The sequence below is a fragment of the Falco biarmicus genome, chromosome 4 (assembly GCF_023638135.1).
Source record: "Falco biarmicus isolate bFalBia1 chromosome 4, bFalBia1.pri, whole genome shotgun sequence".
Taxonomy (NCBI): Eukaryota; Metazoa; Chordata; class Aves; order Falconiformes; family Falconidae; genus Falco; species Falco biarmicus.
In genome coordinates, this window is record NC_079291.1 from 22,665,336 (window position 1) to 22,685,607 (window position 20,272).

The 20,272-nt window shown below is 41.8% G+C and overlaps 1 protein-coding gene across 2 annotated transcripts in view; it reads right to left on the reverse strand.

Moving 5' to 3' along the window:
* GLI3 (GLI family zinc finger 3) overlaps window positions 1-20,272 on the reverse strand; it is a 215,866-nt gene that overhangs the window by 68,287 nt on the left and 127,307 nt on the right. For both annotated transcript variants that reach the window (XM_056338041.1, XM_056338040.1), the window contains exons 5-6: window positions 5,509-5,714; window positions 296-442 (exon numbers count right to left, since the gene is read on the reverse strand). In XM_056338041.1, the coding sequence (XP_056194016.1) occupies window positions 296-442; window positions 5,509-5,714 (353 nt within the window). The remainder of the gene's footprint in view (window positions 1-295; window positions 443-5,508; window positions 5,715-20,272) is intronic.

Consider the following 20,272-nt stretch of genomic DNA (forward strand, 5'->3'; position numbering starts at 1 on the left):
GATTGTGAATAGAAAAGGATATTTTCAAAAGCACTCAAGCTGCTGGAAATGAAATTTATAATCTGTTTCCAGGAGCACTCCTGTTCCTCTCCCTACTTACTTTCAAAAGCCTACTTTCAGACTTGACGTAACCCTTGCACATTTGGCAATCAATGCTTTGGCCTTCCAGCCTCACCAGGAGGCTTACACTGACTCCCACTTCTCTATCCACATGGAGGCCTTCTGGATCAAACCAGGAACAACTCACGTGGTTTGCTTTATAGAATGGTTTATATTCCTAGAAAATGTCACTTACTATCCATAGCGTGAAGATATTCCATATGAAGAGCACCAGCTCCTGCAGTGGCAGCTGAAGGAATGATGTCTGCATACGGGCTGCGCTGGCCTGCCAACAGAGCCATCTGATGGTAATATTCAGCTGGACTGACGCCAGCATGTGGAGCTAAACACACAACATAAAAAGAACAGTTAATGACGTAAGATAAATGAGAAGGAAAGTTTTATCACATTGCTGGTTTCTCTGGTTATTAAAACAGCTTGTTTATTTTTAGTGTAGTGCAATGTCTACAGTATGCCACTACCGGTCAATATATTTCAACCAATGATGCTGCAAAAACACCATTCAAAAAACAGCAAGGCATAAAATATTAATGAGCTCAGTGATCTCATAGTTTTATATTTATTATTAAGTGACTCAAAAAGTGACAGGCTGACAGCAATGGAAATTAGTATGATTTATTAAGTGACATAAAAAAAGCAGGAAAACCTTCCTAGAGCTTTACTCCCCATTTACCTCATCCCTGGCCCAAAGGACTCCATCTCTAAGGTAACACCACAGCTGAACTTCCATAAGCATTCAAGTTTCTGGAGTCTCTGCTTAGAGGACCAGAAGATTTTCATTCATGGTGGTAGTCTGTGTATAAGTTTAGGTTTAAACAAGGACAAAGCACGTTTTCAGGACAAATGCTGTTTGTCAATTGACAAGATAGGGGCAGTTTTTTGGGAGGACAGACTGAAGTCAATGAATGTGGCCATCCCATGACTCAAAGTTCATATACAAGTGTCCTTGACATGCAAGCATTTTTGCAGAGTCAAAACCACAGACTACATAGGCTCTGCATCCCACCAGGGAGATGAGTGATGCACTCCTCCTCTGATGACTCCCGTAAAAATAACATGCAAGCTTTCTGTTCTCCTGCAATTTTCAAGCATGCCATCAAGTAACGGGCAACTCTGGACAAACACAAAAATCCACATAATTTTAATATCATCTCATGTCAGCAGGCTTCAGATGCTCCAGTAAGTAGAAGGTCATATCATGGGCTTGTGTGAATACTGATAAGATAAGCTGGGCTCCATCTCCTTGACCCTGACTCTGACTTGCTATGTGACCAGAGGTGAGCAGCCTTCCTCCCTGCTCTCTACTTGTCTCACTCGCAAAACAGTTAACATTTCCTTACACTCTGCTCACCAGAAGATGGTACATAAGTCTGCCTAAAACACTTCCAAGTTCCCCAGGTTAATGGGCTACACCCCAACAGATTACTTTTATATTCTTTCATAATATTTAATGAGATTTTTCTTTGACCCCAGCAACTGAATCTTGAATGGAAATAAAATTTTAAGCTGAAATTCTTTGATTTCCCACGTTAACTTGAATACTGTTACTTACACAGTATTATTAAAAAGGATAACTTACATTTATCAGAATGTAATGTTACAGAGAATCAGATCCTAAATGCAAACCTTAGAAGCAAAGAATCAATATTTACACTAAAAGGAATATTTACACCAAACATGGCACTGGAGCTTGGAGAAAAGTTTATTCAGCAGCAGATTTCTAAAGTGTCTTTATTTTTACCAAAGAAAATGGAAGAATGTGCTTTTGATGTTATAATGTTAAATATAAACAATTTCAGGAAAGGTTCAGAAAAATAAAAAGTACATCAAACAGGAACAGGAATGGCATAAAAAATGAGCAGAGAGAAATTAAAGGTTGTTGGTACTTTTTCCAAATTACCAGTTGAATTCTCAATTATATATAATCTATTTCAGTCACCACCACTTTCTGTAAGACAGCAAGAAAAATATTCAGACAAGATGTTAAAAGAGGAGTAACTCAGACTGAATCACTGATTTTCAAAGTTTTACAGTAGTAGGCAACGATCATATCTTTCCAGACACACTGAAAATACTTCCTGAGCTTTCTGACATAAGTGTCTGGGTTAACTAACAATAACACTGGCTGAAAACTTTAAAATTAACTGCTTCAGAAAACACAGTGAGCACATAATGGCATTACTAAATGTTCCATATGCTAAGAAATGCTCTGGTGCTCTTTAAAGATCATTCCTTACTACCTTCTTCAAACATAAAAAATTAGCCTACTAATGATGTATTGCATGAAGGGTAAATGAAGGGCAAATGGGAAGGCCCACAGCCCTGAATTCCCTCCTGGGTAGCTTCAGTTTTGCCCCTGCTTTATTTACAAGAGGCGGCATTTGTTTCTGCACTGCGAGCACTGCTGAGCTCCGTTTGAGCACTCTGTTCTACACACACCAACAACCTGCCCCACACCCTCTGTGTTACTCACAGGAGTCCTTGGCCACCCCTGGCCCACCAGCTCTGCTAGGTAAGGTGGAGCGACGAAACAGAAGACACCACTATTACTGCTGCTGTGGCGGTCATCCATTACAGCTGGCGAGACTTGCAGTGTATATGAAACTGCTCTTTGTTATGTTCCAGATTGTTTTGGCTCCTGGCCATCCCCAGGTCTGTGACTTGACAGACTGAGCCCAATAGTACACTGACCTAATTATCTAACTGGCCTAAAGCAATTAGGGTAGCAAGAGAAATCTCACTATGACTTTCAGAAGAACAATAACAACTTTCAAGTCTTCAAAGTTTTAATGCTATATGACTTAAGCCACGGTGCCCTTTATGTTATTAGCACATTTATGTGCATGTACCCCTTTAAATATCAGGGGGGGGGTATTTGCATTCTTAGTAGCGCCCAAGCCATGACTTGGACTACCTGATCCCAGGAACGTACACCTGAAAAAAGCATTTCACTATATACATGACTGATCACGCAACAAACTACGGACCCTAGAGAACAAATGTAACAGCTTTTCAGTGAGCATGTTGTTTTACTGAAGAATCTCCAATGCCTCAATCAAGTTATTGTATTTTCACAAGGTGCTGCACAACACCTGGGCTATGGCAACTGACCAAAGATGAGCCATGAGCCTAGAGGAAACGTGAAGTAACACGTATTTGTTTAAAACCCAAAGCAGCTTAAGATAGCAAGTTTAGCTCGTATTTATAAAAGGCTAAGGTTGTGTATATAGTCAGTAATCAAAGCTCAGAGGACGAGTGTTATTACAGAGCATCCTCAGATGTGTTGTCCATGCCCAGGTGTCTCAGGCCATCTGAAAACCTATGGGTATCCACGGCATCTACGTGAGGCTGGCAGGTACGAAACAGGCCTTAGAGGAGAACACTGCCTTTCTGAAATGGCATCTGGAGTTAAGGCTAAGGCAAGGTATTTCATAGAGCTGAACTGACATAGAACACCAGCATTGTAGACAGATGAATCTTAGCACCACTGCAGTTATGATGGAGCTCCTAACTCAGCTGGTAACGTGCAGGTATCTGTATTTGGGTGAACTGAATAGTTCTCCAAGGCTCCACTGACTTCAGTACCTAGATAACTCACTGGACTACAATGGCAAAACAGCACACCCAGATTACAAATCTCTATTCTGTAGAGACCTAAAAGGCCAGAATCTGGAACCAAACTGTACCCTGAGACATCTTAGACTTCAAAAGAGATAACCACTGGCCTGGTGAATATGGCAAAGCACCTCTAGGAGATCTCTGCCCTTCTGGAGTTTCAGCTCAGACACCCCAACGTATCTCTGATAGTACTAGGTGCCTACATCTATGCAAGCGAATTCAGTGTTGTGTACCTGAGACCAAGAACACACACAGGTTAATGTCATATGGTTGCGTGACAGGTGGTTTCCTTCCCTCCTCTACTTGTGTGTGCGACTGGAGCACACCTTAAGCATAAATGAAATTCTGCAGGAATGTGATCTGAAGATTATCAAAGGAAAGACAGCAAAGCACTCTGCATATTAGCTTCTGTGAAAAGCCCAAACATATATAGCAAGAATTTTCCCAATTTATGCCATTATGTTACAGCTCTATCATGTTTATCCTATATCAAAAGCTCCAGTGCTCCCAGAGTTAAAAACATATTTCTGAGCATTGAAATTGTTCCTTCAAAACAGTAATTTTTTTCATAACAAAAAGAGTAGAATTAGCAAGGATTCATACAACAACCAAAGTGCTGCTAGGAAAGCTCTATGTGCATGCCATATGCCTTGACTGACAATAGGTCATTAAAATTCATTCTCATAAAAATATGTGCCCATAACTAATGGATTAACTGTAAAGGTATATGTTCTTATAAGCGAGGATTAATTAGTTATCCATTTGGATAGGGTGTACCACTCATTTTTCAAATTCAGCTAAAGACAGCTGAACTCTGGTAAGTTTCTGCACACACTAGGAAGATCTTTCCCATAGTTAAAATAATAGTTTAATTAACTTCACTACATATTTGTTTCCAAGTATGTTATATTTTAGCTCTCTTCAGCAAATGCTACAATTTTGAAATGTCAAACTGCTTACCCATTATTGAAAAACCCACTGCTAACAAGACTGAACCTTTCTGCAACTCTTATTCGTTTCTCACTTCGGCAAAACTCCCATTTAAATGAATAGGAAATATGCCAGAGTAATGACAAGAGTGATCACAGGAGATCACTTCAACCGAAATAACCTGGAAAGTAATAGCCATGGTCACACCAAGACCTAAAGCACTGATATTTCAAGTGTACTGCCCACCATTTAAACAGAAGGGGCCAGTCCTGATCATCAGCCACTTCTTCTACATCAGCATCATTTCATTTGGCCATATCATTGACTAGGATAAACTGAAATAATTCTACATAACTTTAACAGAACTATTGACTAAATACAACAACTCAATGAATGCTTTCTATGATTGAAAAATACTATTTCAATCAATAAGCCTTTCACACCTGAAGAACTCCATGGTTATACACTGATGTACACTCATGAAGAATCTGGCTCGATTCAGTGCAGATAAAGCGGATTTCTTGGGAGATCAGAATCACACCCTGGGTCACCTCCACAAACAAAAGATATCACAAGACATACACCACCCTTCCAGCTTAAATTTTGAATGAGGCAGGGCCTTTTTTTTTTTTTTTCCCCCTTCTCCCTGAAGTTTCAACATTTGTGAGATGTACAAATGAGCCATGATCGGCTGATGAAGTATTGAAACATTTATGACATAATGAATATGTCTGACAAACCTGCTGAAGCTGCTTTGAACAAGGGGGAAAAAATTTTGACAAGATTAATATAACTTAAGTTGCTACAATGACAGAAAACAAGAAGCCTGTCTTAACCCACCGTCTGTTGGGCTGAGCCCACGGGCTGCCGAGATCATGGAAAGGGACGGGCTGCTGTGCAGGGACCTGATGTAGTCCATGTAAGGGTTAATGTATGGGTGAGGGGTGCTGAAGGGAGACTCTGATGTTGCAGCAGGATTTCGGTGCGGGGAAATTCTAAGGAACGGAAGCTCTGAGTATGTCGGGCTACTAGATAAGGCAGAAGGCCTGGAAGAAAAAAGAAAGAAAAACAAACAAAAAACAGCCAGGTTATCTATAGAATAAAGAAAAATACTGTAAAGGTAACACATTCATTTCTTGAAGAATAGCAACTGGCTTGCACATTTAATAACCTCCACTAAAGTCAACTGCCTGGAAAGAAAAAGGATAGGAAATTAATTCTTCTCTGTACCCATTATTAGCAACATTTCTCTGACCAATTTTAACATGAGTTTATATTTAGCTTAATCTTTAAATCCCTCAATACCCTTTCCCCATGGAGTTCAGCAGAAAATAACTTTAATTAGTGTGAAATATACACCCTGTATACCACATATTCATTCTTGCTGCAATATGGAAGACATACTCAGATGCTGAATCTTTTACGTCTCCAAAACCATGTGGCTATTGGAAAAACAAGTCTGGAGAGCAACACTGCACCTGCTCCCTTCATTGGCCAGCTCACTATCCCTGCAAGTGTAAGATTGCACATGTACACAGAAGTCATGTCAGAAAACCCAAACTTTGTAAGCCATTAAGACAGCTGGGTCCTTTGGAGCAGCTTTTTGTTGATGTCCCTTCCCTAAGATGGATAAAACTTGGAGACAAAGGAAGAAAGATTGCTTGCTTATGTTTGTTTTTAGCATGGCACCAGAGGCTGATGCCTTTAACATGACCACATTAATTAACTACCTCATTCTTGCAAAGGGAGAGCTTTGGTGCCTTCTCAGGCTATGTGTGTGAAGCTGTGATGAACCAAGGCTGAAAGCTGAGTTCACAGCTGACAAAAGATAAATAACCTGCCGTTACCCTCCCCATCATCCCCCCCCCCCCCCCCCCCCCCGTTGATATGACAGCGTCCGGGCTCTGTGTGGAGACCTTTCTCTTACAGCATCCCGCCTCCAAAGGCACTGGAAAAAGTCCAGATTTCATCAGGAGGGGTTGGAGTGCCTGCCCCTGCCAACCTGCTCTTTGGCAAAAGACAATGATTAAGCCTGTCATGCATTTGCTGTAGTCCAACTGGTTGACCCGAACTAAATGCCTTTTTGTCCCTGTTTTTCCAATTAATTTAGCATATATACAGCACAGACACAGGCAGCAGCTGTGAGAGCAGTGAGGGCAGCCTGTTCCTTTGATGCTGCTGGCTTACGAAGAATAATAAAACAAGAAATGTATTTTTTTTTCTTTTAACATACACATACCATGATCAATTGAGATAGTTGTTGTCACCTAAAAGGCCAACAGAACATAATCTTACGTAGGAGCCAATTCTGCCCTGCCATCAGCTTGGAAATGCTAGTGTATGAGTGGGACAAAGATCAAAGTTGCTACATTCCCAACATGACGCAGGCTTCCCTGCCACAAAATCCATGAGGGCTCATAAAATCTGGGGAATAAAGATTTTTCCTCCTCTTTTTTTCTTCCTCTTTTCCCTTTCCTTCCCTTCCCTATTTGGCTTTTGTGTGTTTCTTGCCCTCCTACAGATTTCTGCAAGGTAAGCCTGTTCAGCCTTCTCATATGAAATTACCTCCTAGCTCCAAAATTCATTAAAGAGACGCATTTGTTGTGTGCCAGCAGCAGGTACTGGCAGCACAATCATGCTTTTTTGGCACCTGAGCAAGTGACCTACACGAAGCCCAGCCATGCACTGGTACACCTTCACCATATTTAAAACACACCGAGAACCTGAAACCAGGAGGCATTTTCCCCCACTGTGCACCTCCTTTCCTCAGAGCACTTCTCTGTGTGGTTTCGAAGCACCTTTGTTTTACAATGGAAATGAAGCTTTACTTGTGTGGGTACTGTGAACCCCCACCAGCCATGAAGCATTTGCTGTCTCGTGGTTCCCTGTCAGGCCAAGTGTAGAAGGCAGGAGCCCTGAAACTCATGGTGATGTAGGAAGCAAAAATACCACAGCTTAATATCACATTACTGAGTGAATTTCCCATCCTGGCAGTGAGGAATATACAGTAGTAGAGAAAATTTAATACAAGAGTAACAAAGAAACTAAGTTTGGATGTCATTTTACAAGTCATTTTTTCTAATGTGATCTCAGCTCAGAAAGAGAGAGAAACCCAAAGAGCATGCAGGCAGGCAGGAGCCCTGGCCTTATCTGATGCACATCGAAGAGAAAACTATTTAAAAGCTTTTGCAAGAAGGCTGAAAGTCTGTATCAGCCTCAGTGATTCACTCTCCAGCTGGCCAACAGCCAAACGCTGCTGCAGGAGCAAGATTAAGAGCCAGGCTGTCAGCTTTTCCCTCCAGATCCAATGGGAGCCATTCAAGGACACTGGGACTCAACCGCTTCTCCTCCTCCTCAGCCCTGCCTCTTCCTCCCTCTGAGCTCCTCAGTTTTCCGAGGATGCTGGGGAGAGGATGCCGACCTGGGTACCATCAACCAACAACAGGCATATAAGCTGTATTATCAGAGGCAGAAATAAGGAGTCATCAGATTCCACAGAAAATTCCCAGCTCTCGACTCTGATGTTTACTAATCTCTCTCCAACATCTGATTTTAACATGCTGCTAACTTCTCTGCTCACTTCCAGCCCATACTTTTCTCACTCCTCTCTGTTCCCAGACCCTCCTTTTCCTACAATCTCATTTTCCCTCCTGCCTCCATCTGCTCTCAGCTCCCACTGTTTGAACCCTCCTGATCTATTCCAATAAATGTCACTATTTTTCCTCTTCCTTTCCCTCCTTGATTAAACTTCACTATGAACATCTTTCAAAAGTATTAACTCCCTCCTTCAAACTAAAATGTGACTTTTAGAAAGGGTGCAGCCCAACACACTACTAGCTGCTGCTGCTTTGTAACCTCTGTGTACCAATAAAGAATGACTTTTCTCCTGTAAACAACAAACAGTACAGCCCAGGAGTGGTTCTGCAAACACTCATTCAGTGACAAGCAAATAAAATCTCCCAAATCTCCAGATGTGGGTGGCAGTCCGCCCCCATCATTTTTATTTCACATGTACTTTGGTTCCCAGCCTGGGCAAATGGTGTTCTGCCTTAGGTCTGAGGCTACTTCATCGGATGCAACGAGGCTTCAGCGTGAGAAAAGGCAGGGACATTTTCAGTGATGCTGCTTGAAACTTTATGCCTCACCTGCAAACCATGGGAAGACAGAACTTGTTCTGCATCCTCTCCTACACAGGGATTTTCCAGTTCAACAACATACTTGGAGCACTAAGGCTTCCTTCAGAGAGAGGGAGTGAAGCAGATGCACACTCTTTTCTGAATCAGAACCTTTAAGTCTGCTCCCAGAGATTCTGCAAACTCAGCTCAACTCAAATTTAACACAAAGCCTATCATACTTCCAATACTTACTTGAAGTTGGGAGGTCTCCAGGTTTGGGAATAAAAGACATCCTATGGCTGTGTTTCATCACCGCATTTTTTTATCCTGGCACATTAGGGTGATTTTATTATTTTCTCAGTAACCTTGATTACATCTACATCCCTGACATCGAAGAGAAGCAGCAGAGAATGGAGCCAGCTGTGAAGTCTCCTCCTCCTTTCTGTCCAGACTGCTTCCCTGCTCACCACTAAGGTGCCGAAATACCTTGACTGCCACACAACTTCCCTATCTAATACAGGTCTTCCCACTTCCCAACCACCTCTACCCTACCAGCTTCTCCTTGTCCCAGCTCTAATGCTCTGGAGAATCTCAGCTGCCCAAAAGGAGCGTGGTGCATGCATGCCCAAGTAGTGAGATCAATGCCAGGGCAAACAGGTGTATTTTTTCCTATTAGCCATGACACTTTCTTTAATGAATGTCACAGAGGTGTCTGCACAGCCTTAAAAACTTCAGTGGTCACACCCGTTCAGCAGCCGTGAGCAGCATCAGATGTATGGCAAATCACAAAACACACAAAGCTGTGGGGTTTTTTTCCCTAATGCTTTCTCTGAGCTGAACCACAGATGAGCTGTATCTAAGACTTCAGTTATTACTCATGAAAATGGTGTGTCATTTTGTTTTGTTGTTTACAGCTGTAACAGACAAACTCTACACTCCTTCGTGGCTTTTAGCCACCACAAAATCTGAACAAAGCCCATGCAGCCCTTTCTTTAACTGGGGAATGAAGATCATGGGATACTGAGAGCTGATGGGGCAAGCACGAGCAAGTTACATGCATTTCAAAATTATCTTCATACACAGATTTCATACCTAGTATTATCCTGAAAGGACACAAATTTTTTCCATCAGCAGAAAGTATGGAGGTAGCGGGGTCTCATACCACATACTTTAGGCTGTTTTTTTGTACCTAAGCATTAGCCTCTTTTATGATGGAGAAGATCAGATGCTCCAAATTCAAGTGGAAATCCTGTCCCTTTCTTTGGTACTAACGGAGTGGCTAACTCACGCAGGTGAAATACTGCTGTCTGGCTATGATGAGAGATAAAAATCCCCTGGCAGGTAAGCAAGCACAGAGTTTGTTGATTACGTGGCTCTTCAGCCACCCTCTCTCCATCATTCCTGTAGATCTAGTGAATGGCCAGGCAGAAGACAAGCCCAAAGTACCATGAAACCATCTTATGTGGATTTACGCTTATAACTGAGTAAGGGTGGCTAGTCCAGGAAGTGAAGGGGGGTGGGGAAGTGAAGGAAAGAGACCAATTTCAGGGTGCTGGGGAGAAGCAAGAGCCAGCTGCTCTCTATGGGAAGGCAAGCCAAGAGGCAAGGTTAACCCCAGCACAGGCAATGCACTCCACACCATCAGATCTGAGCTGAAGGAGCAGAGCCAGGCGCTGATAACAAGGCCATCAGCAGTCTGAGACAAGGCAAAGTGACAAACCAGGTCTGGGGGAGGCCAGTCAAGTGCAGAAGGAGATGGGGCCAAAGACAGGACAGGAGACAAGTTACACCATGGCTCTGAGGGGTCCATCCAAGAAAATAGCTACTTACAGTCCAGGCCCCAAGCTCAGGCAGGAGCAGAAACAGGCACTACCTACAACATAGCTCAGGCAGGAACTAAAGGCTCCAGGCTGAGTTTAAAAGGGGCTCCCGAGTGCCTGGGGTATGGGTGGAGGTCCCAGGTGAGGCTATTCAAGGCAATTATGGCTTATTAGTGGCCTCAGGGTGCTCACACTGCTTTGCTTTGGGGTTCTTGAACTGCTTTGAGACATCCTAGGCTATCAATATAGCCTGTTGTCGCTGTTCTTGCATCTCTGGGGACTATGAAAGGTACAGCAGGCCTTGGGATGTACTGCAACCTCCCATGCTTGTCACAGAGCACTCTGCAATAGCAGTGTCTTCTGGAAGCAGATGTAAAGCCACTCGGGACAGCCACAAAGGTCTGTGTAACTAGAAAAGCTGGATGAAAATTTTGAGGTTGGTTTGGTGCTAGAGAAGTGATCTGTCACAAATAGTTTCCAAATAGCTTTAAGCTGTGCTTTGGCAAAAACCTCTTCTAAGCACAACCTATCTTCAAAAACCCAACCAACAAAAACCTAAACCAAAACAACAAAACCTGCAAAACCATGGTGATTTAAGCATTTCCTGATTTTAAAGGAAACTGTAACTCTAGGACTGGAAATTTTAATGCCAAGTTCTGTTCTGATAAATTTTTAAATGGCTCTTTTATGAATCTGTTGAAAAATACATTTATATTGAAAACAGCAAGTGATCCTTAACTATAACATTGTAAATATGACACTGAGCTGAGGTTACAGATGGAACAATAATCTATCTCACAGAACAAAGCTTGTCAACGAAGTGGGATGAAATATTGTAACATAACCTAATTTATTATTGCCTTTTCATCCATCTTGTTATATTATGAAAGTGTCAAAGTTCAAACCTCGATATTTAATCATTTAACAGTACGTTATTCAATGCTGGAGCAAGCATTGATGGCATAAATCTCATACCAGTGATATCCACACTGTTTCTCTGATACCTGTTCAATTCAGCCCTGCCTGGAGAAGTGAAAAATGTTAAACTCATTAAACTGCATATGATCCTTTTCTTTTTTTCTTTTTCTTCCCGCCCCCCCCCCCCCGCAATAATCTTCTGAAGTATTAAAAGATGATATTATTGATTTCCTGTACTACATATTTATGGGTTTGATTGTTTACAAATTCAATTAGAAGTGTAAAGAAAAAAGCAGCCATGGAATTGCATTTTAAAAATACTCGGTGCTAGCCTCACTCTCCTTGTGTTGAAGTCAGCGGAAGCTTTACTGGTGGGTGTCTGGGAGAGCAGAACTAGGTCAGCACTTTGTGCTTATGAAGATCACGTCTATGATCACTTAAAAGTTTCATCAATTAGATCAGCAGACAGTTTCCCATTTATTGCAGTTTATAGAGATTTGAACCCTACAATAGCAACTAAAGATTCTGAGAAGCAGGATGACTATTTGATGCTTAGTTTTTCCATATCACTTAGGCATATAGTTAGTTGCCTGAGCCTGATTTGTCGAGCACCTACAACCGCATACATGCTCGTAACAGTGAGGAGTAACTTGATCATTTGGGCTAATCACAACTATTAGAATTGTTCTCACTTGTATTTTCAGGGACAAGCCTTACTTTTTTAGAGCTCAACTTTCTTAATATAAAAACCTTTTTATAGCCAGTTGTTGACTGCTGATGCTGAAGGGCTGGTCTGCACAATCAACTATGGCATTACACAAACAATACTCATTTAACGTGGGAGATACTACCAAAGGAATTGAGCCGTGTGCTTTAAAACAGGAGTCACTACCTAACAAGACAGTCCTCACTGTTTATTCATCTTCCAGCATCTAATAGAAATAAAAGTGTTAATGTTTTGGGGACAGCCATCAGGGATTTCAGGGTTTAAAATATACAGGCTATGGTTTGGCTCCTATCACTCATCTGCTGTGCCACCTCGGACAAGTTTGTTGACTTCCTCATTTGCTGTTTCCCAGTCTGCAAAACTGCAGTAAAGCACTCAGAATGTGTTTGGTGTCTACAGTGAAAAGGTCAGACCAAGAGATAATATGCTATAGTATCTTCTCACTCAGGCAAGGACAATGCCTTACACAATGTGTGCAGTTCTGGAATGTAAATTCCTAAAATACACAAATAACCTCACCTTGGATTTGAATAAAATATTTCACCCTCATAAAGTTAAAAGGTATCGCTGCAGGGGGAAAAAAAAAAAGATACAAATGACTGCACAAGAGATGTTCATGGTGCTGGAAATCATGCACGACAATTAGCTGATGACCCACAGCAAAAGAATATTACTCTGGTTCCCCTTTACTTCTTTGGGAAGTGTTAACATTAGGTAGTTACAGTTAAAAATTGGCTACATCAATCAAGGCACTAAATCCTTAGTGACTGTATTCCTATTTTTCACCTGATGGACTGCCTGAACGCAGACACAGCTTTTGTACATACACCCTCTACTACCTGTAATACTGCATAAATAACCCAACCATCAGCTTGTGGATTCCCTCAAGAAGAGTTTATGCTGTAAAAAGCAATGAATTTTCATTCCATTATTTACCATTTCATTTACATAAGGTCAGCTGTAACACTGGTGACCTTCAGCTCACAGTAACACCTGTACTGACTGCAGTCAGCAAGTGCTACTTTAGATGCCACCGAGTCCGAGGTATATTCGTTTCATTACGAGTCTTGACTTGGAGCCCTGACATGCATTCCTTAAATATGTATGCAGATACAGTTTTGATTGATTTATTTTTTTTCTTCTTTACACAAAATGCAACTAAAACCATGTACGGCCTCCCAGTAGTTCTCCAAGTCAAGCCCAGGCTTCTCGTTCTCCTCCTCACACAATGGCGATCTCCCCACAACCTGCCTCCCCCTTTTCCTTCCATCCTGCCACCAACTGCTGTCACTGCCTCCTGACCCTCCTCTGAAACACTCTCCACTTGCCCTTTGCATACAGCTTGCCTCTCCTTCCTCTGAATCCTTCCCAGGACTGCTGCAAAGAAATCAGTGACTAGGGGAGGATTACATGATTTACTTGGCAATTTCTTTGCTTGTACAAACAAAGGGTGCAAACATACAGAAACGTGACTGAGTAGAATTACTCCCTCCAAATGCCACTTGCCTTTTAGGCTGCTAGAGGACATCCTTTTGCAAATTTTGCAGCAGCTGTGTAAGCTTTTCCTGCCCCACACCACCCAGCTGGTGCCCCTCCCAGCACAGGCAGCACATCTCTGCCTCTGAACACACCAGTGCCCAACTTCAGTGAGCCAGAGCAAAGCGGCTGGACTGTAAATGGGGCAAAGGGACACTGGTCGACCCTGCTGAGGGACAAGGGATAATCCACAGGGCGAGAAAAACAGCTGGGGCTGGTAACCCCCGAGGCCATCAGAACTGACTCACCAGAGTTCATTTGCCAAAGCAGTTGGACCTTGAGCTGTTCCTGGCAGAGATCCTTGTATTTGCACAACACTCAGCAGAGTTCCAGTTCCGCACAGAGCCGTTGGACATTGCAGCAACGTAAACAGTAAATAACAGTAATGCTAGCAAGCTATGCTGTGATTCCATCACTTGATTCTGCTAGAGCCTTACCAAGGTATTGCCTTATTTTACACAGTTCACACTGACTTCTATGAACTGTAAGCGGGGTAAGACCCTATACCTGCATAGCACAGCTTATCTCAGTGCTGGTAAAGTCTTCCTCCCCTGTCTTCAGCCAGTTGCAAGTCTACTGGCTTGTTGTCATTAATATATTGATGATAATGTATCCATGCTGCATTTGATGTAGAACTCATCATCAGAAATATAAAACAGAGGCATGGGACAATCAAATGTTATTTGAATAAGCCTTGGAAAAGTGTCACTACACGTTAGAGGAGAGACTGCCGTGGCGAGCCACATACCATTCCCTCTTCAAACTACGCTGTAGCACAAAGTGCAGCAGGGAAATCTGAAAGGTCTACAGCATACTCATTATCTGTTATTAATAACAGACTGGACAGTGAAATTACCAGCTGCGTTCCTACAGCAAACTTCCCTGCTCTGCAATTTCTTTTGATGCTCTAGAGGTGGTCTCATTTGCTATTCAAATTTTAGCCTCCTCTCAGTTACAGGCAGGGCCTGCCATCTCTTGAAGTGTTTAACCACAGCGGCATCATCATATGAATATGTGGGCATATATAAATCCTGATAGCATTCATGCACCCCTTTACTTACTTCCCTTTTCCCTTCCTCTCCTCCTGCAAAAGAGTGGGTCAAAGGAGTGTCAGAAGCTTTCTCACACTTAATGCTGTTAAGTCAGCTAATTGAATAAACATTTGTTTAACATTTGCTCCTATTTCACTAATGCACTGTGAGAATGAGAAGAATTTTATTCCCCTTCTCCCCTGTCCTCCCCCTTCCTCAGGAGTGCCACTAGCTGTTATCGCAGTGACTAATGTGCTGTATGTGGCCATTATAGTCTTCAACTCTGAAATTACACCTAGGATGAACGATAGGCTCTGCCTGTATGCTGATTGGGGTTGGATGATGATTGATTAGAAGAAAGTCAGACTATGTAGCCATGCAAAAAGAACTGCACTAAGCCACAAGCTTAAACACTAAAGAGCATTTCACCAGTGGCTTCAGAGCTATTAGATGTTTTCATTCGAACAACATTTCTCACATCCAGGTTTGCGCATTTTATCTTTATTCTTTCAAATCCTGAAATTGCTTGGATAAGAGGGTTTTTTATATATATATTTATATACATTTCTAAGAGTAGCCTGAACTTTTTAGGGGAAATTGAAGAGGCTTTGTGTCAAGTACAGCTAAATCCAGCCTTTCTATATCAAACCCCTGCTAGAAAATTACTGTGCAGATGATAAGGCTGAAAGATATAATAAAAAGTGACTCTACTCAATTTACACCGCAATATTGGTATGACTGAATATTTTTCATTCAGGTGACTGATAAAATCACTAAACTGTATTGCAGATAAATAAAGGAGGCTTCTGTCAAGAATAAACACCATTAATCATGAAGTCTCACCCTCTGAGTGGCTGTGCTATGCAACTGCACAAATGCACCATCACAAGTGGCATGTGACCCAGTGCCTCCTTTCTTCCCCCAGCTCCCTGGTGACGCTGTATTCTTAGGAAACTTTTTTCTTTTTTTTTTACTGCCTTTACAACATTTGGAAGTCCTTTAATATCTTTTCCATTCGAGTTTATGTGCGATTGCAACTGAAATCTAAATTTCAGTGATGATACATTCAGTTAAAAATTGATCCCATGAGACAAAGTGAACCAGTGCAGAGTGTGGCCACATTGCGGTAAAGCCGGTGTTACAGTGAGAAGTCTGTATTCCAGCTGGTGAAGATGAGGGTTTTGTAATTCTAAAGCTGAAACAAGTAGGAAAATTTTATCAGCTCCCCCAAGCCCTCTTCCCCTTTTCTCCCAACACATTTTCTTACCAGTTTTATTTACTTAGATTTGCTACTTCCAAATAGGTGCCGAGGTGAGCTGGGGTTTTTGCACATACAAATATGAAATTTCTCCGCATCACAGATCTACCTGAGCAGAATCAATGGATCTCCTTTCAAAAAGCAACTTACATGCTAAAACTGGACGTGGGCTGAAAGAAACTGTTAATACCCAGCAAAAGCACAGTCACACAAAAAGAAAACCAGACAATTTAGGTAACCTTTTTGTAACCTGTTTTAGAGCAAGTGATGATTCACTAGTGGCCGTGTTATTAAGCCGGAATGAAGCAGTGCCCTACAGACTAATGAGGTTAAAAAATGTAGTTAGGTCTTCATGTTAAAGGCACTTAGCAAGCAGTTTGCTTGGCAAAGACCAACTGTGTGTTGGAGCGGAGGACTAATCACACAGGCAGGAATCAAATCGACTGGAAGAATTAGGAGACTTGCGGCCCCGAGGAATGTAATTCATGCAGAAAAGCAGTTGTCAGAGCGAGGCCGGGGAACTGTGTGGGAAGAAAGCAAAATAAACAGCTCAACAAAGAAAACAAAGACGCTCAAATAGTGGCTTTTCTAATGCTTGAGTACACTGTAACTTCAGTGGGTGCATATGACAAAAACCTCATCAAAGACTACCTCTATACAGGCAATACACCCGTGAATGGTGCACTGTTTCAAAAACACTCAGAAAAGCCTGAAGGCCTTTAAAAAATAACCTTAAAGTCATTATGCACAACAGAGAAAGTGTGCATACATACATGTAGGCATGACTGGGAGAAGAAGAAAAACATCCAAATGGCAAAAAACTAAGAGAGTTGCAATGGTTTCTACAATTACTCCCAATTTCTCTACCATTTACATATCAGAAGAGGATGCAGCCTGCATGCAAAGAGTGCTCCTGGCTATGTGCAACAATATTCTCTGTGGAAAAACAGCATTGCTAATTGGGATCCACTCCCCCAGAGTGAGGACCAGATTCCTGCATCCACCAGGGAGATTACCTGACCAGAAAGAAGAGCTTGCTGGTCCTAAATCTCGACAGAACTCCTGAGGTATTCACAGGAAGTTTTTCTTGTGATGGGTATGACCTGTGATGGTAAAATCAAACTTTGACATCAACTGATACATGAATTTCATAAATACTCTGTTATTTCAAAACCCAGTATTTTCAATTAATGGGGGTTTACTTCCATAATTTAATGGTTTTAAATTTTCAGAGAATTAAGCTTTTAGTACTTTCAGTACTTAAATACCTTTCTCCTCATTTCATTCATTCACTGATGATTCTAAGCCCTCCCTACCTCACACTCAAGAATATCATCCTCACTATTGTTTCAGCAAATTTCAGATTCTCTTCTTCCCTTAATGTCTTCCTCCCGCTAAGCCAGGCATTCCTTCTCCTGGTAAAGCACCCCAAAACCCTCTCACATCACCTCAAATGAACACTCCTCAGCATTCTGTAATGCCAGAAACACTCTTTCTCAAATTCAAAACCAAAGCAAAGCAAACCCCTCAGTTTTCATTTCCAGTGCCTACTGCAAGTTACATCCACAATATTACAAAACCTGACATTTTGGGGAAGAGATAAAGCTTTTCTTCAATTCTGAATTTATATGCTAAATTAAGATCTTAACTGTTTAAAACAAAACCAAGCTGTCAATAACAAAGACAAATTCAGTGACTGAATGTCTTTTCTGTTGTGCTTGCTACCTAAATTTGGTTGTGAAGGGAACATTTGATAAAACTCTAACTTTAAAGGACTACAATCCTGACACAAACAGTGATGTGAAGGTTCAGCATTAATCATTTCTGTTGAGGTATGGTGGATTTGCTTCACATCTCTGTTCAAACATTAGCAGACAGTCCAAAATTGTATTCACAAAGATTGGCAACTATTACTGAACAGAGAGAGTACCAGCTAAAATTTCTCACCTAATACTACTACTAGCAGCAGGAAAATAAAAAATAAAAAATCATACAGGTGTACAGAAGGTGTACAGAAATTTCTGCGTATGTGTATACACATATATATACACACATATATATGTATATACATATATATAAATGTATATATGCATTTCTATATAAAATACACAGATTATTTTCTGAAATGCCTCCCCCCTACCCAAGACAAACCCATGATTCGGGGAAGAAAAGCCATTTTGAGAGTGCACCTCAGTGACAGCAGCAGGCATATGCTACACATCTATGCTATAACCAGGACTGCGAGTCCAGGAGTGAACTTATGAAAACAATGGCTTCCAAGCTTCTCCCATCCTCCAAGCACCACCACTAATAGCAGGCGAGCCACGGATCAGCACCAACATCCATGAGGGCAGTAAGATTCACAGGTATATGAAGCACAACTTCTACCAAAGGTGAATGCCGCTAAGAGGGGGCAAGAAAGTATTCTGCTAATGGTCACTTGTGTTTTCTCTGCCAGTATCAAAAGTCCAAGTGTGGGAACTGGCTGGAGTGCAACCAAATCAGAGTGGGAAAACACTCAGTTCTCATGCAGAGCGCTAAGAAGTTTTATCTCAGCCAGGCCAGTGTCTTTACTTGATCCTGCAGGCACTGAAGGCCATTTTGGTGCTACGCAACCCACACAACCAGTTGGTTCTCACAAATGGTGAATGGCTGGAACACCAAAGCCATCAGAAGAAACGAGATAAAGGATTGACTTTGCTGTTCTTGCTCTAGTTGTGTGCAAAACTGGAGATAAAAAAGCAGTCCTTGGGCAAAGCTGTAACTTCGCACAACTTCAAGAACTTGAAATGGGTGGGGACACCACTTCTAATGTGACTGTAGTGGGGGGAAATATGTGAAAAACAAGCACCAAGTGTAAAGCAAATGCATGTTCTGGCTGCACATTTTTTAGTAAAGCAGTAAATTCAGTTTTGAAGTATTTGAGGTAAATGGACTATCTATATGCTGGAAGCATTATTAGCTCTAAACAGAGTAAGTAGCTAAGCATAAAGATGAAAACCCCAAGGGGAACAAACCTGGGACACACCTGCACCAGCAGGACGACCTACGCATTTGCTCTCTAAGCACCTCTGCAATTCAATTTAATCACGGGAATAGAAACACAGTTCCTAGAAAAAGTGTCAGGATGGAAGCCTGATGTCCAAGGAACAAGTATGGCAAACCAAGACAGAGGCAGCTACGCAAGCTTTCTTGGTACTGTCTTGATGATGTACGCTGATAGTGATCTTCCAGGGTGAAGCAAAGAACACTTGATTGCCCCTGGTCATTCAGCCCCTGCTCTCCCTGCCAAATCTGTCTACAATGTTGTTAAATGGGGCTATTTGCGTTGGTGGCCTCTATAAACTGGACTAGACTATCAATCTTTTCTTCCACAGGCCAGTGGAAAAGGCACGATAAATCTAGGCTGAATTTCAGCTGGAGATACAGGACTGAAAGATGTGTATCGTTAAAGAGATAGCCACTTAAATCTGATATGTTTAGAAATTCTTCCTCATGCGAAATACTCCCTAATTTTCTGTTGATCCTTAACACCAATGGTCACAGCGCCTCGTAAATAATGCTTTTAAGAAGATGATAGGTCAGTTCATGCTTTCAGAAGCTTTGTATTCCTGGCTCATGGGCTTCAGGATGTTTTGCCTCTGTGTCTAACCTCTGTGGGGGTCTCCAGAAAATTACCAACACCCCTATAAAGTTGACTGTAAATGCAGTCATAATCTGTTGTAGGATCAGACATACACATTCTGTGCCGGAAGGTACTAAGCAATATATTCTTGCCTGGTCTTTAATGACAACTTCATAGGGCGCCGCTTCAATGAAAAGCTTCTTCTGAAATAAGGCCCCAAGTTGTTCCTTGGTCATGTAAAGCATCCTGAGAGCAAAAATCAAACAGTGTAACATTTTTCTTTAAATTGTTTCCTCTATTAATTGATAACATCAGTCACAACCGTTGGCCCAGGCTACCCCAAGGCACACAGATAAAACACCCATTGAGCACATTCCTTTAGGTGGAATTAGGGTCCTGTCTTTTTTTTTCTAGCCTCATATAATAGAGAATATGCAAGGGACAGCTAGTTAGCCTCCTACATCTCAGAAGCACAGCTGACGCCAGCTCAAAAGCCTGCTTTTTCTTACAAATATGCAAACAAATATCAATGTATGCATATAAAATACAGTGTGTTGAGGGAGGGGTGACAAAA